We start from the raw sequence: 17,067 nt of genomic DNA, 5'->3' as shown, positions 1-17,067 counted from the left end.
ATTTAGATATTTTGGTTTGCAAAAAATTGTGGCGCAATTGGCATAGAGGTGGTGTGATTTTGTATCAAGTTCAGTATTGTATTGTATACGAGCTCCAAATAATGGTACAACCTAGGAAATTGCGGTGCAATTTGCCATGGTTTGAACACTATATAATGCGTTATTCTTCAATTTTTAAAAATGGTCTCTTTGGCCCAGACCATGCACCTGGCTGCCACAAAGGTCCTAAACTCAAGATTAAAAACAAAGTAGTACCTAGATATGCACTTCCGGTTTTAGTTTAGTCCTAGCGTTAAAAACTTATGTTAACTGATGAGGTGGAAAATATTTTTTTGCTGACTAGTCAGGACTCAGGACTAAAGTGAAAGAAACTGAACCGAATTGAAAGGCAGAGTAAAGTGAAAAATGGAGTTAGAAATCCCTAAATCTCCGCATCTCAAATCCCTAATTCTCTCCTTTGTTTAAATATATGTTCTGGAATTACAATTGTTGTAGAACATGATTAGTAACAAGATTAGCTAAAAATTGAAGCTCAGAAATATGCAGCCATTGCAAACTCACCGTCTTCAAGTCCATAATCCAAACTTAAACTTTTACCACCAAAGAGATTTGAAGGCAAACCATAGTTGTAGAAATCATTAACCAACACAAACATTTGAGAAAAAAAATTAATTTTCCAACTGCAGCCGAAGCTAATATTGTTTCCACCATGTAAAGCTTTCTTCTTTTTCACATCAATCAAAGTATTATCATTCACAGAATTAATCTCTCTCTCAATTGATTCTGTTGAATACCTAATAACATCAACTTGTGGACCTAACCATTGTGGTCAAGTCCTAAGTACATATCTATCTTGTTTAGCCTTTCTATAAAAATCAATCTCATGCGTTTTCATCGCTGCACTAACGTACACAAGCAGTTTTATACAAAATATGTTCCATCAATGTTGCAGCTTCATTTTGACCAAGATGATGTAGAGATTGAATAAACTCATTTGTGACAATTTCAAGCAAGCAAAATTAGGGTCATGCTTAGCACACATTACAACACGCTTAATAAGACATTCAGAACATAGTAATTGCAGAACATATTTGAACATAAGAGAGAAATAAGTATTTGAGATTTGGGAATTTCTAACTCCATCTTTCACTTTAGCAACACTACCACTTTTCCTCCTTCATCGACTATGACCTTTATAAAATATACATAATCTTTTAAACAAACCACTGCACCAAACAAGGCCAAACTTGTTTGTATAAGTTCATATTGCATACTTTTCTAAATATTCTCACCATAACATTGTTATAATATAAGAGTACTAGGTTTTCTATTTCCTTATTAAATAGTGCATCATTATAGAATTTACATTTCATCACGATTTACTATCTTTAATTTCAACTAAGATCATTTTACACCCTTTGGTTTAGAAATGTAGACAATTTCCCTAAGATCAACATTTAATTGATGATCATTCTATTAACATATGTTTGACATTGACACTGTTTCACTTTGAAATGTACAGATCAATCACAACATTTAAAAGTTACAATTACATGTATCAAAATTCAAATATTGACTTTAATTTTGCAATTGTGACTATGCAAAATTTTGGCATCAAACAACGAGTTTCCTTGTCGTCAATAACGTTAACAACAACTTCACAAAGTTCATCTTGCAATTTGGGAAATTCTCTTCTAATTTCTTGATATATTCCTCCGTTTCCTAGTCGTTAGCAATGAAATAATCATATTTAAGAGCTTTGTAGAAACTCATTCATAGTTCATAATGCTAAAATCTGCTTATGGAACTTATCAACCTGTTCTAGTGATTTTTTAGCCTCAGTCACAAGATAGTGAGAGAATCACAAAGTAACTACCAAAACATTGTGAAAACAAATATCTGAACAATGCCATCCAAAAGTATCATTATGGAACAACACATCCGAACAATGTTGGTACCATATAAATAACCGATCATTTGCACCATAATCATATGCCAAAGCGTGCCACAATTTCCTAGATCGCGCTACAATTTTTGGAAGAATTAAAACTCAAGTTCCGGGTAGAATATTTCATGATCAGAAAACTCAAGATTACGTTTTTTTCCTTAGATTATTCATGTATTTCTCATAATGCCAACTTGATTACTCCTCATGAAAGCCATTCAATAATTTGATTCTCTCTTGAGAAAAAACGGATGGCTTAACTATGCTGAATTCTAATTACTATTAAATTACATTAGTCTTTGTCAACTCATTGCTCTTTATTCATTGTAGCAAAATGTCCTTTCTGTCAAACAAAATTTCGCTTAATTTAAATATTATCACATTTGGCTAAAAAAAAATATCATATCGCACACTCAAATAATTGTGTCAAACTCCTTATTATGGCGGTGTGAAACATTTTTTTAACAATTCGATCTATCTAAAATATATTAAAATAAAATATTTTTATCCAAATATCATATATATTCAAGTTTTTATTGTATAATTCATCCACCGACGGGTACCGGTGCGTCAGCACAGATATCTTGCTAGTTAGTAACGGAAAAATATCACAAAATAGGAAATAATTCAAAAATATTTTGCACAATTAAGCCAATTTATTTCGTTGACAAAATTGAGAGAGGTCCTTTTGAACAAAATTTTTTCCTGCCACACTTGTATTACCCTTAATGAGCTCCATATTGGCTGAAATAAATTCCCATTTAATTTCATAAAAGGTAAATTATCTGGTCAACCAGGCTAATTCAATATCTTTTAAAGTAGGTATTTGAATTTGCAAATATTTTCCTTTGTTGGAAGCACTTTGTTGAGTTTTTTATGTTCTATAAATTAACGTTGATGTAAGTCTCCTAGGCATAATACATACAACAATGGAAGTTACAAGTCCAATTACCTTAAAATTTTCAATACTCTTAATCATACTATTTGCATTTGAGGTTAGAGAGACTTTATCTGCATTTTTTGTTCCTAGTAGGGTAACAGTTACCATTGTCAATAACATACAGCCTCAAACCGGCACCGGAACAGAGATGACTCTTCATTGCAAATCCCAAGACAACGATCTTGGAGATCACACAGTCCTGTGGGGAGAAAGTTACGTGTTTTCCTTCAAACCAAGCGCTAATCCATTTAGAGTTACGTTATTCTATTGCAGTTTCATATGGCCTCAAGATACCCGTCGTCATTATCTTGACGTTTGGGACCAAAATCATGACAAATGCACAGATTGTTTATGGCAAATAAACGTAAATGGAGGTTGTTTGAACGATTATGGGTGTGGTCCTTGGACTAGGATCCAATTAATGGATGCAGACAACACTTCAAAGTGGTCGCAAAGAAAGGGGTTGGATGAATTGGGAGATGCCCACCCTCCAACTCCTTAAATTATTTTTTAATATATATTGGTCGTACGAGTTTAGCCTTGTAATTTCAAGGAACTCGTTTAAATCTTATTAAGGACCGTTGTAAAATGGCCAGTAGTGTCACATTAATTAATAAAACTTTTCCCTCGGTTTAATTAATTAGTATTCTCATCCTATTCAAATGTCTTACATGCTTAGTGTAATTTTTAGTCAGCATTTGTTTTTGATTAGTTATCTTTTGTTTTTGCTTTAGTTGTCTTTTTGTTTGACATTGCTTACCTCATATGTGAAGGTATTGATTTGATTATCCAATACCTCTGGACTATGGGTTACAAAAATGGAAGAATACTTATGTATCAACCTCATTTCCTTTTCTCTATCATGTTTTTTTTTTAAATGGTTGCTCAAGCATTATGGCTAATTTGTTTGTGTGGGATTTACATGAAAGAAGCATATTTTGTTTTTTTTTTTTTTTTGGTCAGAAAGCATATTTTGTTTTAACTTGGGAAAATGTAATGTAACTCTATGGACTAGAGAGTGGTGTCACTTATGGTCCATTTTGGTTAAGAAAACATCTTGCTATAAGTTTGAAATGAGTTTTTATTTTTATTTTTTAGGGATACAGTTTGAAATGAGTATAATTGTTCTTTTAATGAGAATGAAGAATGAGTTATATCTTCACTTTTGGTTCTTGAATTGGAACCCTCGTTGTTTCTTGGTCCAGAATATCTACAATTACACACCTTAAATGATTGGGCTCATTTTTAAAGCCCTATTAAAATGCAAATAAATTTGAAGAAACAACTTTACTTTTTTTTGGAAATTGCTCTTCTCCCATACAAACTGACGAAAATACCCAACGTGACTTAAGTCATGCAGTTGTTATACCCAACGTGACTTAAATCACGTTCGCTACATTGGTACATCCCATGTGAGTTAACTCAGGTAGGTTATAACCCTAACGTGAGTTATCCCAAGACTAACCACTACCAGCTCGTCAACGTCTGCCTTTGTCAAAAAAAAAAAAATTATGGCACAACCGCTTCGGACATCCCGGTGCTCCTGTTTTAAGCTCACGTGGGTGTATTTTAGTCAGTTTGTATGGGAGTGATCAATTTTGTATGGGAGAGCAATTTTCTACATTTTTAGACAAAGATAATGAGATGTGATAGCCCATGTCATCTTTATCCAATTACCACAAGACTAACCACTACCGACTTCTCACCATCCGCCTTTGTCAAAAAAATTATGGCACAACTGCTAGGTACATCCCGGTGCTCCTGTTTTAAGCTCTCTTCACTTAAAAGAAATAATTTTTTTGTAATAAGTTTAAGAAGGATTTCTTTTGTCATTCATGTCCACTTGAAAAACAAATAAAATTACCATTTTATGAAAACTAGGAATTCAACCCGTGCGTTGCACGTGTTTGTTAAAATAAGGTCAAATAATAAAAAATTATTTAATTGACTAAAAATCGGTAATCTTGATACAATGAACTTATAATTTTTTTCATTTAAATACACTCAATTTTGGTTTAAAATGTTTTTTTATATATATAGATAGAGAGAGAGGGGGATTTAAAACAACATTTTTTTAAAAAGAAATTGGGAACTGAAAAAATAATTAGCATTTCTCTAGTTGTTTAAAAAAAAGTTGAAGGTTTATTAACCCTAAGAAAATAAATAGAGGTTTATAGAAATTTTTATCGCACAACCTTAAATGCATTTTATTTGATAATTTTTTTATGTTTTTCTTTTGTTATATAAGAAAAGGTGCATGTTTGTAAATTTTATTTTATTTTTAAAGAATATATTTGCTGTTTGTGAAAGACATGTAAAGGAATTAAAAGGCAATTATATTTTACCTTATTTTTGGTTGAAAAGCCAATTGCTCTATTAACAAAAAAAAGATAAAAAGGAATTTAAAAATAAAAAATAGGCTGACCAAAAAAGTAAAGAAAACCCCAAATTTTAAGGAATCATCCAAAGTGGCGGATCTTGCCCAAAAAATTAGAGGGAGCGACAAATACTAACTAAAATATTGTAATTTTTTTTATCATGAGCTAGTCAAACTATAGATATTATAATTTTTTTTTGTCATGAGCTAGTTCAAACTATAAATATTATTTATGTACTCATTTTAGAATATTAAGAACTAAGAATTGATTCCAACCCTCTCTTATATGTTAGAAAGACTATTTGTTATTAGATCAGTGTCTGGTTGCATTCTAATTTTTTACATTATGTCGTTCTTGTTTTTTTTTTATTTACATTATGTTAAAAAAGTACGTAATTTATATAAATATTAAAAAATACAAATTGTTTATAATGAAAACATAAAATATATGAATTTTTTTTAATGATTCCTTAATTTTTTTTTCTTCATGAAATATACCTTCTAAACAAAACCGTTTGATATAGTTAAGAAAGTTGTAACATCCCGCTATTTACCTAATGGAATTTTTATCAGACAAATGTATCAGAGGATTAAATTCAAGGAAAGTAAGTATGTAAAATATTTATTATGTAATATCAGCCTATTACGAATTAAGTATCAGTGCCGGATTTAACACGCTTAAGTCAAGGAAATGTTGGTAATTTCACGCGAAAGAGATATTTAAGTGGGATTGGCCCAAAAATATCTCATTTCTCATAATCTTTCTCTCTCTAGGGTTGAGAGAAAGAGTTCTATCCTTTTTCCCCCTCTTTGTATCGGCCCTCTCCCTCAAATCTTCTACCATCAAAGCTTTCAATTTCATGGAATTGGAGATCAAGCAAGGATCATGGCAACTTCTAGAGCAAGAAACAACAAAGGGAACGAGTAGAAGCTTGGATTCAAAGTTAGGGTTTGAACTTTGAGAAGCTTGAAGCTTGAGGCAAACACAAGAAACAACCTAGGTGAGTTCCATAGATAGATTACTTACCCTTGGGTTTGATTAATCTTGTGTAGCAATCATGATTTATGTTAGATTAGTTTTATGAGACTTAAGTACCCAATGTCATCTCTTGCTAAATATATGTTAAAATTGCCATGAGATATGTTTAAATAAGTCTATACATGTTGTTGGATGTATTTGGTGCATTACAGGGTCGAATTGGACGAGTTTTGGGTCGAAAATGGCGAAAACCCGCAGCCGGGACATGCGAAAACGCAAGCTTCGGAGCGCTGCACCTGCACAAGGGCGCTAGGCGCCCACACACAGGGAGCTAGCGCTAGGCGCCCCACTCCTGGCGCCCCAGACAGGACAACCTCCGCGTTGTTCTGCGTTCGGGTGCTTGGGGCAGTCGTGTGGGGGTCCGTAGCGATCGTTCCGAAGTATTCTCTTGCTGTTTTCACTTATTTTTCTACTGGAACAAACTTGGTTTTATTAAATCTTAGAACTCATAAACGGATTGGAACTTGGGTTTCGACACTTTCGGTCTTTAGAAATCATTGAAATTTGCACACCTCGTCAATTGATCCTTGCATCATTAATCATGGCAATCTTAGCATGTATTACAAGGATGGCTCAAGAGAGTTCAAGTATGATGGGGTAGCAAGATGTATATTAAGTAAGGGAAAACTAGAGCCTCGACATAGTTGTCGAGAACTAACAAGTTAGCAAGATCCCTAGTGTTAAGACGCGAAGTGTAACCTCTTCGCACATGAGTTAGAATGACTTAGCAAGTATGTAAGTTGTGGATTGATAGGTTATTTCTCTCCACCATGATTAAGTATGTATATGAAGAAGTAAGAGTTTACCATTAATCAGTTCGATTAAGTTTCCGAGGTAAACAATCAAGTATGTATATGTTTAACTTATGCACGACAAGACTATGACTAATAAGAGTAGGTGACATGTCTCTTGATATCCACACAGGGGGATACAAGGGGTTCTCATTATGAGAACGATTCAAGCCGTAAGGGACCCGCATGTCACTGAGTAACAAGACGTAGGTGCTCGTGTCTCTTGTTATCCACGCCAGGGGGATACGGGAGGTTCTCGACCTAAGGGGAACGGTTCAAGCCGCAAGGGACCCGCACGACACCGAGGGAGTCCGATGTACGTGCATCGGTCATGTATGGGATTGATCTCGGGGTTACTCCACCCGGGACTATCCGTAAAATGAATCAAGATAATAATTGTTTGTTCAACGCTAACATAATAAATGAACTTAGATACATTTATGTATGATATGATTATGATTATGATTATGTTCACGAATGAAAACACGTATGATTAAGTTAAGTACAAGAGCATGAAATGCTATTAGACGAGAGCAAGATATGTATAGGACAAGTAAAGAAAGCTATGCCGTGACGACCTTAGGTTTCCCTAATCGTCCGGATTAGAATCATGTCATGAATATGCTATGTTATTTATGTTTAGGCCTTGTTACGTAAAGCGTACACTTGGCAATGCGGTTTAGGTTCCCTCAACCGCCATGACATGTATAGATGAGAAGCCTATAACAAGTAAGATATGAATATGACGGCCATAGTATGCACTACCGTCTAAGTATGCAAGTCCCCACACACGTATAATCAACCGTCAGGTTGTAACGTAGACATGTGGTGACCGTAGGTTTCCCCTTAAGGTTGCCTATAGCCTAGGATTTAGGGGAACTCACTGAGACATTATGTCTCATCCCAATCCTTATTTGTTTCAGATAAGCAGGATGATTATGCATGTTCGGAGCCGTCTGGTATGGGTGTTACAAAAGTAGACATAAAAATATCTATTGAAATGTTTTTTTAACTAATGTATACCAAAATGGCGGTCCATTGTTTAATTGGAGCTTACATGAGACCTTTTAAAATGAGATGGATGACTAATAAAAGAGTACACTGAATTCGTAAAGTATATTTAAACCTCAATACAAACAAATATGTATATGATTACCTTCGGAATTGGTTAAAAGAGTAAAGAAGCATGCCGATAAGCAAGAAAATTTGATCATCTCCTCTAATATATAATAGTCTATATTTATCTATGTCTTTACAAAATTAACGGTAAAGACAATCTACATCTATCTAAACTAATTATGATGATGTGACTATTTAGATAAGCTTCATCACCTCATTCTTTATTGAAACCTTCATCATTCATCTCTTATGACGCAACTACTTAGATAAGCTCCATCAACTCATTCTCTGTTGAAACCTTCATCCTTCGTCTCTTCGAAAAATCTCCAATTTAAACTCAAAGCAAAACTGTAGCCACCTCTTTTCCTTTTCATCTCAAATAAAAATTGATAATAGTTACTCGAATTAAGTAATGTTTTGATTAAATCTAAACTATGTATTAACATGGGAAGTGGAATAGAAACAGAATGAGAGCATCTTCGATACAAACTGTATAATTTTTAATTTCATTGAAGCAAATATAATGATTAAAGACATATGAGCCACCATTTTTGACAAGTTTTTGGGCGGTAAGAACACAATAGAAGCAACAACATTTAGTCTTCTTCTCCTAATTCACATGGAAAAATAGTTATATCCATACTAAACAATAGAAAATATAAGAAAGAAGCTAGAAAAGTAGACTAACAAATGTTATGTCGATTCTCAAGTCAATGATAAAAATGTAGAGTATTTGACCAATTTATATAATAGTAGATTAACAAATGTTACGCCAATTCTCAAGTCAATGAGAAAGATGTAGAGAAAAATGTTTGACGAATCTATATAATAGATTAACTTAGTCTCTATCTTACATAAATCAACGAATAGCAAAGATGTATATGAGTAGCAAGAAAGATGACCAAAAATCAGAATATAAAATTGATAATTACCACCGAAAGTTGTTTGGAGAAAGAGTTGATCAATGAAAACCAAATTTTACACTACAAACACTTAGCAGATCGATGCACAAAGAATATATATTGATTATGAATGTGACAATATATAGCACTTGATAAAACTATAACTGAAAACTAAAAAAATATAAAAGACTGTCATTAACCCCATGAGTGAGTGAGTGGTAGGATAGTTAAGGAATAGAAAAAGAAAAATAGTTCAAAGGTTGGTGTGATAAATCATAGTGATTATAAATTAATATTAATCTTAATTGTTTGTATTTATAAAAATATTGGCAGTATCGTGATCACTATTATAATTTTAAAACTTTGTTTGATGTTCATGTGGAGAAAATATGAAACCTATTGTTTTTTACTTGATAGGGAAGTATGTATATACTGTAACATTTTTTTGGTAACTAAAATTTAATAACTAATTTATTTGAGCACTATCTATTTTAATTTATTTAATTTATAACTGCAATTTGATTGCTCTATAGAACTAAACAAAGCAGAATTTGATTAGTTTATAAGTCTTTTACGTGTTCCTTAAAAAAAAAAAAAAGTCTTTTATATGAACATACGAAATGTAGAGTAACCGTTAAAACTCTTTGGCTTATATATTAATTGAGAGCAGTGAAAAGTTATCTTTATATTTACGTCACTTATACTTAATTGCACATTATTTCTAATCTATCTATCTATCTATTACAACTATTAGATTAGATAGAATAAGAGAGTAGAAATCAAGCTTCTTTAGAGGTGCCACATAGGCACAATGAAAGCCTAAGAATAGTTCAAGTTTCTAATTCAAAGATATATATAGAAGATTACCATTTTATGATTTTTTTGTACTTTGTTTCCTTTTGATATTGTGCATAGTGATGCTTAAACATCACCTATTCTAAATTTCGGTGTACATCCTTATTATGCTTTATTCATCAATGATTTCACCAACTTTTATGGACTTTACCAATTGCAAATAAATCTTAAGTGCATTCCATTTTTCTAGGTATGATAATCAGTTATCCTTCTTATCATTTAGGTTATAAATGATATGAGTTGTTGAGTCAAAGAGGGTTGTCAATGAAGTCCATAAAGAGGGTTAAAGAGAGTTGACAAACAGGGTTGTGCATAGTGTTGTCAAAGAGAGTTGTTGAATCATTGACAACCCTCTTTGCAAATAAAACTCTTTGGCTTTTATGGACTTATTTAGACTAGTAAATGTTAAACTGTTCCGATTAAACCCTAATCCCGCTTTGTTTTAGGGTTAAAAAAATCTTTATGAAAAAGAATTCTTAAATGTTAAATAGTCCCGATTTTAGGGTTTAAAAAATCTTTATGATTATCGGGCGGTAGCAGTGGTAAAAGTTCTAGTTTTTGTTTATATAAATGTTAAACTGTTCCGATTAAACTCTAATTTCACTTTGTTTTAGGGTTTAAAAAATCTTTATGAAAAAGAATTCTTAAATGTTAAACAGTCCCGATTTTAGGGTTTAAAAAATCTTTATGAATCCTTGTAGTGATTTGAACCCGCACCATTAATCCCGCTTTGTTTTAGGGTTTAAAAAATCTTTATGAAAAAGAATTCTTAAATTTCTTATATGTTAAACAGTCCCGATTTTAGGGTTTAAAAAATCATCCTTGGAGTGATTTGAACCCGCACCATATTGTTACATCTAAGTAGTGTGACCACTACACCACTAGCAGTTTTAGTGATATGATCCTTCTTCTACAACATGATATCCAATATTAAAAGCCCTTTTTAAAAGGCCAATTAATCTCTTTTTCTTTCTTTCCATAATTGAACGGTTTCCAGAATTGAAGGTTTTTTTTCTTTTTCCTTCGATCACAACCCAAAAGGCAGCAGTTTCCATCCCTTTATTCCCCTTTTTTCTTCGATTTCTCTTCAAAAATGTGATTGTGATGCAAATTTGGTCCATAAATTATAAATGGTACGATCACTAAATTGATTTTGATATTAATGCTATTTTATTCATTTTGTTTTTGTGGTATCAAAGTTGGTTATGGTTATATTGATTGTGATTGTGTCAGTTTTCATGAAAGCCATGCTTGAATTCCTTTTATTATTGATTGTGATTGTGTCAATTTCCTTGGTTGCCAATGCTTGAAATTAGGGTTTTAAAATTTGGGAATTTTATGATTTTTCTATTGTTTGTCAATCCTTGATTTCTCAAATTTTGTTTGGTTCAAATCCTTGACATTAGGGTTTGAAAATCTTTGATTATGATATGTGATTGTGTGAATTTTATCTTTTTCTACACTGAATGTAACTTGACTTATGATATTGAAAATGATTTTAATTTGAATTATACAATAGTATCATTGTAGTCTTTATTGAAATCTAATACAAAATACATTTATGCAAGAAATAATATATCCAATTTGATGTTTATTATTAATTGTTTTTCAAGCAGCAGAGAACACATCCCTAATTATTGAATTATTTCTCAACATCACATTTACCTTTATCAAGTCACCTGAAGAGAGAACACTTAAAATGTCATCTGTCGAAGAAATAATATTTACCGAGGAAGACCGAACTTTGGTTGTTAATTTCATGAACTGTTACAGCGCAACCTTTAAGTTAGCGGATCCTGGAGACGTTTCTGCGCTATCTACGCTTTGTAGTCTGATCCATGGATTATTAAATCGCACCGTCTCAGATCTTGCTGATTCAGATGCTCGTGACATGTTAGAGCTGGTTCAGAAATTAAAGAATCGTTACCATGCTGAAGGAACCTGGGTCACTGATCTTGAAACGAACCTCATCGCTACCATTAACCTTGGCATCCGTCAGAGAGCTGACCTAGAAGTTGAGGTTAACCGGATCAATTCGGAAGTGGCAAGAATAAGAAAAGCGAAGGATGCCTTGAAACTTAGTCTGAAGCGTAAGAAAAACGCACTTGAGGAAGCTATTAATAAAAGAGCAAAGTTTGATGTGCAGAGAGCGAGGTATCAGAGTAGAGTTTTGCTCCCAATTGGCTTTTTAGGTGGTCTTGTTGCTGGCAATATCACCAGTGCCGGACAACTCCCACCCGGCGTTTGTGGTGGTTTTGCCAGTGCAGCTTGGGTCCCATCTCCTGTTACATTTACCGTTTATGCAGGTGACCGTGGTTCTCATGAATCCGGTGAGTCACAAGCATCAGGCAGTGTTGGTTCTGATGGCGGGCATGGTAGTGGTTCTCAAAAATCCGGTGCTGGTGGCAAGGACAAAATCGTTGGACCTTCTCAAGACCTCTCTGATGATAGCATCAGTGCTGCTGCTGAAGCTGTTTCTGCTGTTTCTGCCAAGGCTACTGAAGCTGCTGCTGGTGGTGCAGGTGACCCTGCTGCTGTTGATGGATGTGGTGGCGAGAAGGGAGATGGTGCTCCCAACCTAGGACTCAGACTTTGAGATGATGAAGTGGAGTTATTTTAAGGATAGCTGGTAGCTAGGTCTTGATTTTTTTCTGTTATGTTTTGCTAGTTATAATTAGCAATTAGGTTTCTTAATTGGTAGTACTCATGTGCTATGTACATTAAGTTATTATGTGATATTTTGGTTTCCCATCCCATTTCTCCATCCCTCAATTTATTATTTGCATTTATTCTCAATCCCTTTATATTCCACCTTGGGAGCTTTGCTTCTCAGTTTACCGTTGCCTTGATTGATCTACTAAAAGCTCTTAAGAGTATATAATAAATATGAAAATCATTCATTAGAACTGTATTGTGAAAATTAAACCTATTGTGTAAACTACAAAATAATGGGGAAGAAAATCAACACACCTTATCCAAAGTATCTTCTTTTAAAGACAAACCAGCAGCATTGTTCGATTTCAAATCTTCAGAAGCCTTCTTGCAAAGTATTTCTGAAACCGAGTTAAAACTAGAGGTCTTGGATATACGGAATAATGCACCTGTAGGTTGTTCACCTATATATTTCTTACAAAGGCACTCACTTTTAAGAAATAACACACAAAATGGTACAAAAGGAAACGAAAACACCGAAATCAGAAAACATAATCAAACCACAACTCACATGCAATTTAAATGCCTCTGCACTTTGGCCACAACCTGGTCATTCAAAAAATAAACCTCTTCTATCGTTTCCCCATATTAATACAATTGTGGCAAAATCTCAAGACTCAAGGCTTTCCATTTCTTGGATTTTTGTATGTAGCAGAAATTTTTTTTTTTTTTGGCACTTCAATGTGGAAAACAAACCAAATAAAGACATTAGCATCAAAACATCATTATCTTCCTAAAAAAAACATCGTTATCTTAAGATCCATTAACAAAGTTCTCATTTTTCATATTGTTCCAATAATAAATCATATACCAACTACAATCATCAAATTGTGTTCTCAATACAAACCACCACCTCTCATAATAAAAAGCACATTAATAAAAACTAAAAAAGATTAAAAAAAAAAACACACACACACACACACACACAGATTAAACCTTCAAATATCAGGAAACAATATTTTTTATTTTTTATTTTTCATGAGTTATAAGATTACAAAAAGGGTAGATCAATCTTTTCAATAATCATATTCACAAAAAAACAGTTCCAGATTAAATTTCTGAGTGTGCCTTGCCAAGTAGCAGCAACAACAAGCGCACACTGTTGATTCTAATTTTTTTAATTTTACTTCCACAATTCAGTACATAATCTATGAAGCTCAAACACAAATGTGACACTAACAAATAAACAACTAAATATAAATTATGCATAAATACATGTTATCATCTAGTGCTTTTTAGCAAACAAAAACACTCACATCGAATATTTTTTTTTTTTATCAAGCTAGAAAATTAATATAAAATCAGGAGAGGCCTGAACCGCATACAACAAGATTCAACAGAAAAAGAACCAAACAAAAACCCAACCCTACAAGCCAGGGAGGGAGAACAATCATGAACTACTCAGTCTAGCATAAGAAGGCCCAGAGCTGTCCCTAAAGAGAAGGGAGGAGATGAACGGAGGCGGGGAAGGCCACCATTGAGAGGAATACATAGCCAGGCCCTGACCATTCTTTGCCAAAGCGTCTGCCACCTGGTTACCTTCGCGAGGCACATGCACACAAGAGCAGTTATTATTCTCACAAAATATGTGTGTGTGTAATCATATGTGAATAAGGGGTTTTGGGGGTTCCGTTTGGATCTATTTTGAGGTATCCGGTCCATAATAAACCTCATGTGAGATTCAATTCGGTTTGTAAGAAACTTTTAGAAAAAACTGATTAACTTCAATTAAATACGTTTTTATTTGGATAAGTTGTTAGATATCTAAAATATAATTGTGAGTCTAGTGGATTGTTTTGCTTAGATAAAAATATAGGATAACAAATTTCTTTTATATTTCGTGGAACATGCCGTGAATAAATGCTCGTATTTGCTATTTGATGGTCAGATTAGCATGTGTAACAAATCGTTTACCAAGGAATAAAGTGATAGGTAAAGTATCGTATCCACAAGGATTGTCGTTTCGTCCAAACAATTCGCTTTACTTATTTGGGAACAAAATAATATAAAAATGTTAAGGGTTTAGAGTTTGCAAAATTTGCAACAGAGCAAAGTTACATGTTTGGTTGCAAAATGTTAGCAGCGATTAGGATTCTTTGAATCCTCCATATTCATTTATTGAAATTAATTAACAGTCAAGCCCCGTTCAATTATTCTAAGTAGACTATCTAAGTGATGAGTCCGTCGAGATGTGATAACCTAATCGGTTTGTCAAGTTGCACCTGCTGGTCGCACAGTTATCCTTACATGCGAGGTCTTACTCACTTGGTTGATTTTGGTCTATACCTCCGCCTGTTGAATTGCACTTGCTAGTCACATGGTGATCCTTTTGTGTGGCGTCTTCTGCAGGTGAGTTGTGGTTTGAATATGTTTTTTGATTTTGGTGTTGCTGGTTTTGTTTTGTACCATTTTGTGTGTTATTTCTGAAATATGAGTGCCCTTGTAGGAAAAAATTGATCAATAACCTACGGAGGAATTATTCCATATAGGCAAGGCCTCTGGTTTTAACTGTGTTTCGGAAATGCTTTGCAAGAATACTTCTGATGATCTAGAATAAAACAATGATGTTGTTTTGTCTATAAAAGAATAGGAGGCACGAGAAATGGGTAGGTTGGGAAAAATAGTAGTCTAATTTTATTTTAAAACATAATTTTTTTTACCTCAAAACCGAACCAATGTGCATCCTAAACACCCGTTCTAGTCACGCTTACGATCAGTTTTTTTTATTGAATGATTTGCAAATGAACAAATAAAAAGAGTGAATGAAACTCATAAATGTAGATAGCAATGATAAGTTTGTATTTTGAATAATAAATTAAGATATTTTAGCAATCTCAATATAAAGAAAATATATGTCTGTTCCAAATTTGATTAAAAAAATAATACATTCTCAGTAAGTATTAAACTCACAGTATTTTTATTTTGGAAAATAATAAAAGTTGGCATAATTTCATAAAAAATTCTATTAATTCCAATGGACACAACTTTTCAACTAGGAAAATATGACCGTTTCATGTTTAAAATTTAGCCTATAAAAGATATCCAAACCAAACCAAACGTCACACATTTGTGAACTCTTCAAAATCTCTTTTTTGTGCTATTTGATTTTTCTTGCTGGTGTTGTGTTTCTTTTTTTGAAGGATTGCTTGTGTTGTGTTGTTGAAGTTCATTAAGAAAAATGTATGTTATTCGAATTCGATCCATTTCCCCCAACACTAACAACAACAAGGAAATCTATTCCTTTTCAGCACAACTCAATGGCAGTGATGTTGGTGCTAGTCAACAACAACATGACAAAAGTTGTCACCAGGTTGATTGCTAAACTTCTATTCTATTATAATTTTTTATTTCCTCATCTTCATTTATCATTGTCGTATCTGATATCGGTGTTTGTGTGTGGTGAAAAGCACTGGATGATAAAATATGTTTATTCATAAGTTATATATATTATCTAACTGTTAGTGTCGTATCCGGTGTCAATGTTTGTGTTTGTGTTTGTGTTTGAGCTTCACAGGTTTTGAATAATGGAGTCTGGTTGTGATGTCTAATTAACATGAATATACCCTCGAAAGGCTTACAGGCTGGCCAAAAATCAGCGGGAATCAAAGTATGCCTACTCTCGAAGAGGACGTGATTATTATTGATGATGATGATGAGGAAGAGGAGAAAGATCTTGTAAGACATGTGTTTTATCTTGGTTTTCGGGTGTCAAACATTGATTACGTTTGAACCTTTCTAACCGGTGATATCTCATTTTTTCTTGGGAAGGGAAAAAGTAAGCAAAACCCTTGAGAATCGAGGTCCGGGAGTTGTTTTCGCTACGGGAAGGTGTTAGGCACCCATAACGACTATAGTATCCTATAGGAACCGTCTTTAATTTCTACGCGCACGCTTTATTTTTCAATGCTATTTTGAAAGTATTTATTTAAACCTAAGAGTTTCTAAGTGAAGAATTGGAGGGAGAAGAAAGTGTTTGAATTTTTATTTTATTTGAATTGAAGGAATATTGTCCTTGCCTACGTACCCGTTTAAGGGATCAAATCCACCGTAGTTCTCTTCCAAAAAAAATGTTTTTGTTTTTGTTGATTGATTTTAAGTTTGAAAATTGGAATTTGAAGAATGGAGATTGAGAGGCCTTAAAGGCATGAGATTTAAGAAAAAGTGGGGTTTGATTAGTTATTTTGGAAAAAAGGGTCAAGTATGGTTAATTTTCGTTGAAATTTGATTAAGAAAATGAAAGGGAAAATTACAATGGGATTTTGATCCCAAGGTTTATTTAGAAAATGATTTGAGTGATATTATTCATGTTTCTTTGGAAAATGATTTTTTTCTAAGTGTAAATCCTAGGCATTCATCTAAACATGCAATCCTAAACATACATCTAAAC

At 33.4% G+C, this 17,067-nt stretch overlaps 1 protein-coding gene and 1 pseudogene across 1 annotated transcript; one reads left to right on the top strand and one right to left on the bottom strand.

The window, feature by feature from the left end:
- Nucleotides 1-480: 480 nt before the first annotated feature.
- Nucleotides 481-2,993, bottom strand: LOC146913003 (phenylalanine ammonia-lyase-like; annotated as a pseudogene).
- Nucleotides 2,994-10,962: 7,969 nt separating this feature from the next.
- Nucleotides 10,963-12,724, top strand: LOC146913002 (uncharacterized). The gene is made up of 2 exons (XM_085716276.1): nucleotides 10,963-11,101; nucleotides 11,585-12,724. Exon 2 carries the CDS (start codon nucleotides 11,668-11,670, stop codon nucleotides 12,562-12,564), a length of 897 nt encoding a protein of 298 aa, XP_085572402.1. The 5' UTR covers nucleotides 10,963-11,101; nucleotides 11,585-11,667; the 3' UTR covers nucleotides 12,565-12,724.
- Nucleotides 12,725-17,067: the final 4,343 nt, after the last annotated feature.

The sequence above is a fragment of the Medicago sativa genome, chromosome 6 (genome assembly GCF_051527215.1).
Source record: "Medicago sativa cultivar Bolivia chromosome 6, Bolivia_mono, whole genome shotgun sequence".
In the NCBI taxonomy this organism is placed as follows: domain Eukaryota; kingdom Viridiplantae; phylum Streptophyta; class Magnoliopsida; order Fabales; family Fabaceae; genus Medicago; species Medicago sativa.
Note: the sequence above shows the minus strand (reverse complement) of the source record. Positions and strands in the feature narration are given on the sequence as shown.

Bases quoted from the DNA above. Each gene is read 5' to 3' on its own strand.
- LOC146913002 (XM_085716276.1), top strand. From the start codon at position 11,668: ATGTCATCTGTCGAAGAAATAATATTTACCGAGGAAGACCGAACTTTG.